The 14,122-nt window shown below is 36.1% G+C and overlaps 1 protein-coding gene across 1 annotated transcript in view; it reads left to right on the forward strand.

The window, feature by feature from the left end:
* SCFD1 (sec1 family domain containing 1) overlaps window positions 1-13,840 on the forward strand; it is a 143,715-nt gene extending 129,875 nt beyond the window's left edge. Inside the window, exons 22-25 of the mRNA XM_081227676.1 lie at window positions 186-219; window positions 721-786; window positions 8,604-8,672; window positions 13,620-13,840. Of these exons, the coding sequence (XP_081083802.1) occupies window positions 186-219; window positions 721-786; window positions 8,604-8,672; window positions 13,620-13,643 (193 nt within the window). The 3' untranslated portion in view covers window positions 13,644-13,840. The remainder of the gene's footprint in view (window positions 1-185; window positions 220-720; window positions 787-8,603; window positions 8,673-13,619) is intronic.
* Window positions 13,841-14,122: the final 282 nt, after the last annotated feature.

The raw sequence follows: 14,122 nt of genomic DNA on the forward strand, positions 1-14,122 counted from the left end.
TACTTCATCTAGCTGTTCCTCTGAATCCCACTTCACTACCTGGCTCAAAGAAGGTGAAGGAAGAGAATTGTAAATACATAGCTAAGAGTGCGTGCGTGCGTGTGTGTGTTTCCCATGCCTATTTTATCCTTAAGTAAAGCTTTGGGTGAAATTTTCATGTGTGTTTTTTGTTGTTGTTCTTACAGCTCAGTTCCAAGGAACAAAAATCCATTTCAAGAGGTAAGTTCATATAAAAATCCTCTGTCCCTGAAATGGAAGGATGAAAGGTAACCAAGCAGTCTTGAAGAATATCTTTGTCCTAAACATAGCTTTATGACGGTTACTGTATGGCAGTCTTGATAAATCCAATTCTATGTACCTAAGATTCTTTATAAATGCCAAATTCAAAAATAACTTTTGGGAAAAGCCCTTTGGATTTATTTGGTATTGTTTAATTGAAGGATGAAGTTTATTTTCCTCAGAATTGTTTCTGAAAAATCTCTACTTCATTTTACTACTCAACAGAAATTAGAAATTTATAAATTTATAGACTTTTCTAAGAAATAAATTTCTTTATAATTGAAGTAGCATCAGGCACTTAGGTAAAAAAATACTAGCTAGCAAGGGATCACATCCTAAATTGTGGAATGGGCTCCAGACTAAACTCCATGTTTGAGAGTTAAAATACTGTTTTAACTATTTCTTTTAACTTACCTATTTTTTTTCTGTTTGCATTTTTAGGCAATTGTTTTTGTGGTGGGAGGAGGCAACTACATTGAATATCAAAATCTTGCTGACTACATAAAGGTACATTTGACCTTTATATTCTTTTATCATTTGAGGTTTCACAGTTGTTCCATGTCTTTAACATACTAACATTCTCTGGTGGCTCCCCTGATTCTTACATAACCCCTTTTCTAGAGGTAGTTTAAAAATCCAGCAGATAGGGAAAAATGCCCATATGTTCATTGTTTTCCTGTCACATTCATTTCTGGCTTAAAATTTTACTTGATTTGGAAAATAATATATCTTATTGATGTAATGTACTTTGCAGCTATCTTATTTTGACTTTAAATGTTTAGATACCTCAGATAAGCCCCTGTTCCAAAAATGTCTCCCTTGGTGAGATGATTTACTGAACCCCATTTACCTGAATAATAAGCACTTTTCTCTCATCTTATTGACCTAAGTCAGCACCATACTTCGAACAAGCTTGGAATGTCTGCTTTTTCAGCAAACAGGTGCTTTAGAGGTAGCACGTTAGAAGTGGTGTGCTATTCAAAACTGACAGCAGCAGGGAGTGACAGACAACTAAGCAAAAGAATATGAAGGGAAGGGTGTAACTTGAAGAGCAAAAACACCATTTAAAATGTAGAGGCCACAGAACTAGTGATTGTTGCAATGACATTTTGTAATCTTCATTTATTCACTTAATATTGAATAATGATTATTCCTTATGTCCTGTATTACATAAGACTTCAATAAAGGTAGAGGTTTTGGTACAGCAGGAGAAAAAAAATACATAGGCAGATGTCACAGAGCTTCAAAACCACCAGATACCTCCAAGGATCCTAGCTCAGTTGCACATAACATGCTTCAGACCAAGATCTATACCTTGGTCTCAGGGGAGCATCAATCTTATACTAGGAGAGGTCTTTTATACCCCTCTCTGTTCATATAGCCAGAATCAGGCTGCATGACTAGGCTCAAAGGCAAAAATGAAGGGAACATAACAGAAACCAGGTATAAACCATCAATCTGTACAATTTTTAAACAGTGCTGACAAACTAGTGCAAGTTGTCCCTTGATCTATCTGTGAACCTTGGGCAGGACTATATTCAGATTTGGCCAAGGGTCAACAACATGATTGGTTCCAGGTGTGTTCCCAAGGGGAGAGAGAGAGAGAGAGAGAGAGAGAGAGAGAGAGAGAGAGAGAGACACACACACACACACACACACACACACACACACACACACACACACACACACACACACACACACACACACACACACACACACACACACAGTCACAACAGACCAGCTGAAATTAATCCTGTACTTATACCCCATCCTTGGTTAGGCTTTCATAATTACATTTGTCAGCATTCTTTCTGCTTTTTTTTTTTTTTTACATTATTGGACAGAAAACCGGGAAGGATAAAAACCAAAATACCAACAAATACTAACCATTTGTTATACCTGAAATGCAGGTATAACTTTAAAGAAACATTGCAGTTTACCAGATATTCCAGTGCAAACTTGTTTTTAATTATGTAAAGGCTGAACAACTCTTACCTGTCTCCACCACAGAAATTTTAATTTTGTGAAATGTATTAATAAGTTGAATCAATGTAACAATTAATTGTTTATTAACTAAGTCTAGTTCTTCCTCTGATCAATCACCTCCATCAGAACAACATCAGGGTTATCAGTGGTAGATATGTAAGCCCACCAAGTTATTCTTTACTTGGTTTCAGGTTACAAAATATTTTTTTTACCTTGATTATTACCCTCCACCCACAAAAACATGGTGTATAGGTAGTAGGGCACATGATACTATGACTCATCAAGCATGTAACAGGTATTTTATGTCCCTGTATCCAGGCACCTTTCTTAACAGATCATCACTCAGGTTCATATTTACACAATGGTCTTTGGCTCTTTTGTTGAACAGATTCTTTTGTACGCCTTTGAGCAGCAACAATATCCTAATTTTGCCTCCCAAAAGGGGTCCTCTGGAATATATAAAACCTGTAAAATGAGAATATGTAAAACAAAAGGAAGCATTAGAATTATTCTAGGTGTTTATCCCCTAGATGTCATTGGCATCATCAAAACATAGCACGTGAATAAACCCAGATTAAATACTTCATAAACCTCCCAGAACCCATCTTGGACCTTCAGCTTCAAATAAAGGAGGCTATTTCTGCAGGTGTTATGGGCATCTATAAATATAGGTAAGAGTATTATTCTCTTGTTCTCAACCTCTTGCAAGGTACCAAGATAATATTAGCTTTTTTTTTTCTTTTTTTGGTATTATTTACTTATTGGTTACATTCCTGAGAATCAAGACTTCTCCATCGTCCATGTGTCATTAATTCTTACCCAGAATTTGGCCCTTGGTTTAGAAGACGATCAGATTCAGCAAGATGCCCGATCCATAGAGCTGGCAACAGTATGAGATTGGCCAGTACTTTCCCCTTTCTTCATTCCCAGTCATAGGAGGCAGGTTGGATAAGTGTGAGTTTATAGGACTGTGTTATCCACTGGTTAGTACAGATGCAGAAACTATTAATCCCAGTTTACACAGATGAAAAGAAGAAACATCCCATTCCATCATTCCTTGGACAGATTTAGAGGTATTGTCTTGATGTCTTGCTTGCAGTTAATCCTTTCTTCAGACCTTATAAGTGTGATTCATGTCCCTGTACTACAGGATCAGGCAGAGAAAAAGAAACATTTTTAGAAATGCAGGAGAAATTTTTAGTGGTTTCTGTGTTACTACCCCACTTCCTCCCTCCCGTTTTTCCTACAGTATCTCAACAATCTCTCTTCGCTGTTGATTCCCCCTTTAATTAAATGCCTGTTATGTTTTAACACACATTCTGTTATGCAAGTCACTCTTTCTATATCTTATTAGAAAGAGATGTACCTAATTTAGAAAGCAGATGTTTCAAATGTCAGTTTCAGTTTTCAGTCAGTCCACTACTTTGTGTTTGGTAAGGTATATGATGTCAGTCTATTGTGTATGCTTCTTAGCATGCTGTTGAACTGCACCTGCAGCAAAATGGGTTTCTTTGTCAAGTGATGTATATAAAGGAAGTCCAAATTGAAACAGTTTCTGCTGTGATGTTAAAGGTGTTAAAGGTATTTGCTTTAGTCACCAGGTGTATAAGTCCAAATCCAAAATGAGTGTCTATTCTGGGTAAAACCTATTGTTGTCCACCTGGAACCATAGGTAATAGGCCAGTGTAATTCTGTGTAAACATGTATATGGAATTGCTGGGTCATAATAACTGTGTTTAACCATGTGAGGAACTGCCAGATTGTTTCCAAAAACAATGTAAAATGCACCATTTTACATTCCCACCAGCAGTGTATGAGGGTTCTGATTTCTCCACATCATTGCCAGGACTTATCTGACTTTTTGATTTCGGCTGTACTAGCGGGTATGAAGTGGTGTCTCATTGTGGTTTTGATTGCATTTCCATGATGACTTAAATGATGTCAAGCATCTTGTCTTGTGCTTATTGGCCATTTGTATATCTTCTTTGGAGAAATGTCTATTGAGATCCTTTGCCCATTTTTTAATTGGGTCATTTTGCCTTTTTACTACTGACTTGTAAGAGTTCTTTATATAATCTAGATACAAGTCCCTTATCTTGATATATGATTGCAAATATTTTCTCCCATTCTTTGATCTTTTCACCTTCTACCTGGTGTCCTTTAAAGTACAAACCTTCATTTTTTCTTTTGTTGTGTGTGCTTTTGGTGTCATATGTAAGAATTCTTTGCCAAAGCCAAGGTCATGAAAATTTACTCCTGTGTTTTCTTCTGTAGGTTTTATAGTTTTTGCTCTTACATTTAGGTCTTTGATCCATTTTGAGTTAATTTTTGTATATAGAATAAAGTCCAGCTTCATTCTTTTACATATGGCTATCCAGGTTGTCCTAGCACCATTTATTGAAAAGACTATTTTTCCCCCCTGAGTGGTCTTGTAATAGAGGGAGGCAGTGTGCAGCCCTTAGCACGAAGCCTTTGCTGGGTGCCGTTACTGGGCAACCCATTACCAGGCAACGGTTACTGAGAGACCACTAACTAGAGCCGGGGTTAGGAGGTCCTGCTCAGTCATTGGTCGGCAGAGTGGTGGTCATCAGGCTGAGTGAGGTAAGAGGCAGATCCTGGCCTCCTCCCTGGAGCCCTCCAGCTCACCTAGCCTCAGGCCAGCGGATGAGCTGGAGGGCCCCAGGGAACAGGCTGGGGGCTGTGTCCTGCAGGGCTCTAGAGCCCTCGCCAAGGCCACCCACTGGCCAGGCACAGGCCTTGAGGCGGCAGTGAACCTCTCCCCGATCCCTACCTCCATGACCTGATGGCGGCGGCAGTCTGCATGGGACACAGTCTGCGGGACCTGGCCCCCGCCTTTTGGGCGGCCTGAGGAGCCTGAGGGCCAGTTGGGTCCTAGGTGCCTGGCTCCCTCAGCGATGACAGCTGGGCAGGGTCTGGGGACCTGGCCCTGAGGGAGCCACCGAGATCTGCCTCCTCTTAGCCAGGACCTGGACCTTGGAAGGTGAAAGTTGTGCCTTGGGACCTTGCCCTTTCTTGTCAGAACAGAGAATAACATTTGTTTGGTGGAGATTTACAGGAACATGGTTACCTGACCATGACCTGACCTCAAGAACAAAGGATCTGACACCAAGAAGTTTGCAACAACTAACCAAGCCCTCCCTCACTTCTCCTATAAAAAGGTCTTTGCTGAAAGCTTTCAGGGAGTTTGGGGTTTTTAAGGCATGAGCCACCCATCTCCTTGCATGGCCCTGCAATAAACCTTTCTCTGTTCCAAACTTTGACATTTCGGTATCGTTTGGCCTCACTGTGCGTTGGGCACATGGACTTGTGGTTTGGTAACAGCCTTGGCAGGCTTGTTGAAAATCAGTTGACCATACATGTATGGGTTTATTTCTGGACTCTCAACTCTATTCCGTTGATCCATAGGTCTGTCCTTGAGCCGGCACTACACTGTAGTAAGTTTTGAAATCAGGATATATGAGTCCTCCTACTTTATCCTTTTTCAAGATTGTTTTGGATTTTCTGGTTTCCTTGCAATTCCATATGAATTTGAGGATCAGCTGTTAATGGCAGTTGGATTCTGATAGGGATTGCATTGAATCTGTAGATAAGACGAAAATACTCCCCAAAACTTAAGACTATTAAGTGTTCTAATCCATGACGTGGAATGTTTTTCTGTTTATTTAGATCTTTTTCTTTCAATATTTTTTGGTTCCTTTGCAGTTTGTTGTTATTTTCAGAGTTTAAGCTTTGTATTTCTTTGAGGTTTACTCCTATGTATTTTTTATGCTATTATGGATGGAATTGTTTTCATTTCATTTTTGCAACTGTATAGAAATCTGATTGTTATATATTGACCTTGTGTCTGGCAACCCTGTTGAACTCATTTATTAGTTCTGATAGTTTTTTTGTGTGTGTGGATTTTTAGGACTTTCTATACACAAGATCATGTTATCTCTGAATACTTAGTTTAACTTCTTCCTTAACCTATCTGGAATGTTTTTCTTGCCTAACCACCCTGGCTAGAACCTCCAGTATAATATTTAATAGAAGAGTCCAGAGCAGACCTCTTTATCTTCTTCCTGATCTTAGGGACAAAGCATCCAATCTTTCACCTATGGGTTTTTAATAGAGCCATTAATGTTTAGTAGCTGCTAAGCCATGTAGTTTAATTATCCTGAGAATTCTTTGTTTTTTAATCCCGTTTGGTCTTACTGTTTTCTTTGTTCTGAGTAATCTTCATCTTCATCTTCTTCCTATCATTCAGCCCCATTCAGGGGAAACTGAGCTAGTAGGTCTATGACAGCCTCCCTCATGACATTGGAAACCCATGTTACTGCAACCTTGTAGTATGAAACAAAACTTATGGCTTATGCCTACAAGAGACTTGTAATTGAGAATTTATCTAACATGGCACTTGATTTATACCAGTTCACAAAACAACGGGCACGTGCCATTTTTGTTGGGGAGGCAAAGAAAATACTATAATGATTCTAGGTGATTTATTTAGTAATGATGTTAGTCTAACCTACAATGTAACTGCTATTTGGTATAACACTGATGTACTTGATAAAAATTAATTGGACTGATTTTTAACAAGACATTTGATAATACTGATATCAGTGACCAAATGTATTGGGGATTTTACTTAAAGCCACCATAAGTTGTTCTTTTGATGGAAGGTGATTGGCTAGAGAATTAACTAGATTTAGTTAATAATTAATTGTTACATTGAATCAAGGTATTAGTACATTAGTTCAATTTTTAATGGAAGGAAGAAATATCACATTTGTGCATAATTAAGAATAAATTTACACTGAAATATTACTAAACTGCCGTGTTAAAAATTAAAGCTATACCTACCTTACTGGATGATACAAAAGATTAGAATTTTTGTGTTTATCTTTGTTTTTGTATTCTATAAATGCTATAAAAGATGAAAAATGATGACAAATAATTAGAATTAAGAAAGCTTGTCAAGGGTGGAGAGGGAATGTACTTATATAAGCACAAGATTAATCTTAGCTAGTTAATATACCCTGTACTAATGTTTGGCCAACCCTGAATGAAATGTATTAACTAGTGTTTAAAATAGGCCTGTGCTAGGGTCCAAGATAGACTAGGGGGCAACTTGCACTAGCTTGTCAACATTATTTAATGGAAAATGTAAAGATTGATTTGCACCTGGTTTCTGTCATGTTTTCTTGTTTCTGCTGTTAAGCCTATTCACACAGCCTGATTCCGGCTATGTGATCAGAGAGGTATAAAAGTCCCTTCCTTGGACAAGACTGGGCTCCACTGAGACCAGGGTATCTCCACTGTATCTTGGTGGTTCACAACTGAAAATGAAATGTGTCATATTACTGAGATGGAGTCCTGGGAGCTGTGCCTAGAAGTTTGGGACCCCTCTAATGTTTCCCTATACTGTGACCTCTACCCTTTTGTGAGTATAGCCTCAAGAATCCCAATTATATGACCCTATTTAATGGCTGCACGTACCATCTCATTTTGAAGAAAAGGAGAGTGAGGTGTGACTTTCGTTTTACTTGCTCTCAGAGAAGGTCAGCTAGAACATTTATTCGGCCAGCGATGTTATTCGGCTCATACATCACAGAGAAATGTCCTTATCTTGTATTACAAAGCTGTAATTCTTTTTGTTCTGATTAATTAATCATATTTGCTTTGTTATGGAATAAACTTTTTACTTTACAAAAAAAATCTTACAAATTTACATTCAAGTTCACAATACATCTAAGAATTTCAGCATTAAGAACTTACCAAATTCTCCAGTCAGAAAGTTTTGACTGCTTGTAATTGGGTTCCAACGTTCTGTCAAAATTCAGAATGAAATTCATAGAGTTACAGAATGGAATAGGGTATATTAAGGCATAAATACTGTATTATCACAAATGAGTCTGAAATGACAGTCCATGCTACTCACACCATATCCTACTTTCAGCGTAACAAAACTTGAAGAATGTTTTCTTCAAGTAGTTACAGATCTTACATTGGAAGAATGTTGGCCTAAGATTTTATAAATAATTGTGGCTCCCATGAAATGTGTCAGTAATCACATTCCTTCTATTTTCAGTGTAAATGGCACTAGAAGTGTACCTACCACCTATATTTTGAAGAAAAAAAAAAAACTATGCCCATCTCACGCCTTTATTTCATGTAGTTCTAGGATAGACATGTGTACACTAAAATCCAATACTCCCCCCCAAAAAAATTAAAACTTTTAAGAATAACAAAAAGTCTTATTAGGTTTAACACCTCTTGAGAATATTGAAAATATTACTTGTTACTTGTATCTGAGTTCTGTATCTGATTTTTTACAGGGGAAACAAGGCAAGCACATCTTATATGGCTGCAGTGAACTTTTTAATGCTACACAGTTCATAAAACAGGTAAAATGTACTTTTTAGTTTGTTTCCGTTAACATACCCTAAGTTGCTGTTGATATTTTTCAGAAGAGAGCAAGATAATCATGTACTTCTGAACCAGCTGAAACTAAAAGCCATAGAGCTAAAAGAATGTAAGGTTTTACCCTGGACAACTATAAAGGAAACTCTTATAAGTAACATTATTTCCATTATCCCAAATATATGAAAAGGTAAATTTAATTCAGAAAATTTTTAATTGGAGTAGTGTTACTCACTTAGGCTAAATTGATTTCAGCATTTCCTTGACATACTGTCCACTTTTCTGACTTTGCCGAGCTGAGAAATTAAGTAACCTTATTAAGGGGTTGTATGTGCTCAGTTGATACAGCAGAATTACATTCACCTTGAAAGTTAATGACAGCAGTAGCTGAGGTGTACAGAGTCTTTACATTCTTTTACTATTGTTTCCACGACTGTTCTCAGTAATTACATTAACTTCAACTTTTTAAAGCTTAAACTACCTGAGATGCTCAATAGGCTGACCAATAATATCCATTCACCTTTGCCTTGGCTGCCATAAAAATCATAACTGTACCCTGTGCTCGTTTTTAGCAGCTCTTCCTAGCATCTTTTTCTAGCACAAGTTTCTTGCCCATGTTATATGGTTCTTGTATTTTTAACCTTAATGTGGTGGCCCAGTGGTATTATGAGAATTTCAGACATACAGAAAAAATGAAGAGAATTTGCATTGAACACGTGCATACTCCCCATTAACATTTTATTGTACTTGCTTTATAAGATACCTGTCCATCTCTTCATTCTATTCCTTGCTCCACCTGTATTAATTTCAGAGTAAATTGTAGCTATCAGTACACTTCCCCTTAATACTTCATTGCCAATATCATTAACTAGATTTCATTATTTGTTTAGTTTGTTGTTGTTGTTGTTTTACCTTTGGAGATAAAATTTACAATAGTGAAATACACGTATCTTAAGTGTACATTCCTAACTTTGTCAGATGTTTCCTTCACCTGAGTATAACCCAAACCCCTATCAAGATACAGAACCATTACACCACAGAGTTCCTTTATGGCCTTTGCCAGTCCTTGCTCCTAGTCAAAGCCTGCTCCCAAGACACTGTCTTGATGTTTTTCCACCATAGATTAGTCTTACCTATTTTACAACATCATGTAAATGGAATTTTTCTTCATTAGGTTAACTAGAAGATTCTCAATTTTATTAATACTTTTAATGAACCAGATGGTGTTAATGCTTATTTTCTCTATTTGTTTTCTTTTTTATTTAACCCTTAAATTTTTTTTTTGAATTTTACTTATTTTTTTTTACACTGGAGGTTCTTATTATCTATTTTATACTCTAATTGTTTTCTTTTTTATTTAACCCTTAAATTTTTTTTTTGAATTTTACTTATTTTTTTTTTACACTGGAGGTTCTTATTATCTATTTTATACTCTATTTGTTTTCTGTTCATTGGTTTCTACTTTTTATTATTTCCTTTGTGCTGATTACTTTGGGTTTACTTTGTTCTTCTTTTACTATCTTCTGATATTGGATAATCATTAAGTCATTAAACTTAGTTTTTCTTTTCTAAAATAAACATTGAAAATCATAAAATTTAAACTCTTGCCAAACAAACACTGCTTTAGCCACATTCTACAAATGTTGATGTTATGTTTTTATTACCATTGTTGGAAATATTTTTAATTTACCTGGTAGTTTATTCTTTAGCCCATGTATAGAGATCTATTGTTGTTTCAAGTATTTGTGGGTTTCTAGATATCTTACTCTTACTGATTTCTAATTTAATTCCCTTTTTGTCATAGAATATTCTATACATAAGTTCATTATTTCAAACATTAATTTGGTCAAGGTAGTTGATAGCATTACTTAGATCCTCTATGTCTTTTTTTTTTTTTTTTTTTTGGTCTAGTTCTATCAGGTATTGAAAGATTGGTATTAAAATCTCTGACTGTGATTGTGGAATTGTCTCTTCCTTTAGTTCTGTCAATTTCTGCTTTTTTTGTGTTTTTAAGTTCTGTTATTAGGTACATACAGACTTATGATTATTGTATATTCCTGATGAATGGATTCTTTTATATGCAGTATTCCTCTACATATCTGGTAATGCTCTTTGTCTTGAGGTCTGCTTTATCTGACATTAATATAGGCACCCTAACATTCTTACACTTAGTTTGCATCTTATAACTTTTCCATCTGTTTACTTTCAACTTGTCTATGAATTTATATTTAAAGCATATATCTTGTAGGTAGAATATAATTGGATCTTGTGTTGTTTTTTTAAACCATTATACAGTCTCTTAATTGGAGTCTATTGGTCTATTAACATCTAATGTAATTATTAATATGATTAGATTTAGGTCTAGCACTTTACTATTTCCTCTGTTCCTCTTTCCTACCTTTCTTTGTATTATTTGAACACTTGTTAGAATTCCACTTTAATTCATCCACAGATTTTTTTTTTTTTAGCTGTAACTCTGCATTACAAATTTAGGGTTGCTGTGTTATGCCACTTGTGTTAAATGTAGAAACCCTGCAACCATACATACCCTCAACATTTATGCTGTGATTGTCATATTTTAGATCTACATAACATCATTAACCTCACAAGACAGTGGACAGTGTTACCATTTGTGCTTCAGTCATGTTTATAATAAAGACATAAATCTTTGCATTTATATGGATATAAATTCCAGTGCTCTTCATCCCTACTTATAGGTTTTTTTTTTTTTTTTTTTGGCTTGGCTGCATTGGGTCTGTGTTGCTGCATGTGGGCTTTCTCTAGTTGCCGCGAGCAGGGTCTACTCATTGTTGCGATGCATGGAAATTCTCATTGCAGTGGCTTCTCTGGTTGCGGAGCACAGGCTCTAGGTGTGTGGGCTTCAGTAGTTGTGGCACGCAGGCTCTAGTGCACAGGCTCAGTAGTTGTGGTGCACGGGCTTTGTTGCTCCGCGGCATGTAGCATCTTCCCAGACCAGGGCTCAAACCTGTGTCCCCTCCATTGGCAGGCAGATTCTTAACCACTATGCCACAAGGGAAGTCCCCCTACTTATAGATTTTAATTTCCATCTGTTGACTGAAAAACTTTTAGCATTCACTGTAGCTCTGGTATGCTAGCAGTGAGTTCTCTTAATTTTTTATTAGATGAAAATGTCTTTATTTCACCTTTATTCTTAAATAATTATATATATGTATATATATATATACACACAACTGTACATATATACATATATATAAATATTTTTTCTGGATACAAAGTTCTGATAGACAATTTTTCAGAACTTCAAAGATGTCAGTCTGCTGTCTTCTGTCCTTCATTGTTTCTTATAGGAAGTCAGCAGCCATTCAGATCAGTGTAAATTTTTTTTAACATCTTTATTGGAGTATAATTGACCACTTTTGTCTCTCCTTTTGGGACTCCATTTACATTTATGTTTAACTTTTTATAGTGTCCCACAAATCCCTGAGGATTCTGTTCTTTAACGTCTATAAGTTGCTCTGTCTTCAGATTCAATAAGTCTTCTGCTGTCTCCATTCTGCTGTTTGATGTATTTACCAGTTCTTTAATTTTCACTTCGATTTTTTAAAAATGTAGTTTATATTTTTATGTTGAGATTTCCTTTTTTCATTCATTGTGAGCCTATTTTTCATTATTTCATTGAGGATATTGTCCTAGCTGCTTTTAAAACGTGGTCTACTATGGGCCCACCCTTGGGGTCCAGTGGTTAAGACACTGCCCTTCCAATGCAAGGGGCACAGTTTCGATCCCTGGTTGGGGAAGTAGGATCCCATATGCCATGTGGCATGGCCAAAAAAAAAAAAACCCTGGTCTATTCATTACTACACATGGATCATCTCACTGTTGGTTTCCATTGTCTTTCCCCCTAGAGAATGGCTCCATTTTCCTGTTTCTTCATATATTTACTAATTTTAGATTGTATCCTTTACACTGTGAATGTTATATTTGGGAAACTGAATTCTATTTCTCTGAAGAGTGTTGGTCAGACCCAAAGTTCAAACTCTGTCTCTGGGGCAGCAGTTTAAATCTCACCTGTTTGTTAGTCTCTCTCTCATTCATGAGTGGTTCAGGGTTTCGCCATAGATTTAGGAAAAGTCTATATACAGATTTTACGGCTCCATCACATTGGCCCTCTCCAGGATTTTCCCCTCACTTTCCAGTAGCTTTAGTTGCCCCCAAACTCTTTCCTCTGGTTTTTCAGGCCAGAAAGACTGCAGGTTTTCTGTCAGTTTTAGCTGCCAGTATAGCACCAACTGTGGCCTGCCTTCAGGCTAAGAGCCACAGAACCAGAGGACTCAGTCTGTGCTATTTCCTCCTTCCAAGTGTTGATTCTGTTCCAGAAGCCACCTGCTTTCAGTTGCTTCCCATTGCCTACAGGTAGTTGGTTTTTGTATGTTTAAAGTTTATAATTTCTATCTCTCTTTCATAGACTTGGTGCAATAGTTTACCCAGCCTTCCAGATTTGAAAGCCTTTTCCCTTCCTTTTAATGATCTTTAGAAATATATTAAATATATTTCTAATTTCTTTTAGAAATAAAATATATAGAAAAGTGAGCTATCAGCAGTAAAGTCACACATGATGTTGTTTTTCTTTACATTTTCATACTGAGTTAATATTAATTTTTTTATTCTCAGGTTTTTGTTTTCCATTACTTGAATTTACTCCTATATAATGTTTACACATCTTTTTGCCATGACAGTTTTTAGATATCTACGAATCTTAAACATTTGAGTTAGTGGTGAATACTGAACGAAAATGTATTATTCTAGAAATGCAGTGCATGAAGTAGAAAGCCTGGATTTTACTATGATAAAAGTGTGCATTTAAGGTGTTTACAAATATAATTCAAGCCCAAGTTTCTTTGTGATTAAAAACAGTAATATTTATGATTTTATGTTTTGTTTTGTTTTAGCTGTCACAACTTGGACAAAAATAACACAGAAGAACCTTAACATGAGAATCTATTTAGAACTTGGATAAGTGTAAAAAGGCAAAAGAGCCAGATGTTTCATTTCTTCATATCAATGTCCTAACAGTGAAACTTAGAGTTATTTTTTAATTTTTAAGGAAATTCTATACTTAATATAATGCATACTGATTAAAACAAGAAAGCATTTCAGAAATAAATTTTAACATTGTACATTATCTCTCCTGTTATGTTTGACAAATGAGAAAGAAAGTACTTTGGAAAGAAGGAAAGCTGTCTGAATATAATGTTAAAATATTAATATAATAACCAATATGTTATGATTGAAGCTAGTAAAAGTTTAAGAATGTAATATACAAGTGTTATTTGATTGATTCATGAATCTCCTACATCTCCTAAATTGTATGCATTTTAATTGTAAAATTACCTTCCCATGGTTTGTTTCCCATGTTGCCTCTAGGTTTTATAGCCACTTGAATGTCTCTTCT

Source organism: Mesoplodon bidens, assembly GCF_964165515.1.
Source record: "Mesoplodon bidens genome assembly, chromosome: 3".
In the NCBI taxonomy this organism is placed as follows: domain Eukaryota; kingdom Metazoa; phylum Chordata; class Mammalia; order Artiodactyla; family Ziphiidae; genus Mesoplodon; species Mesoplodon bidens.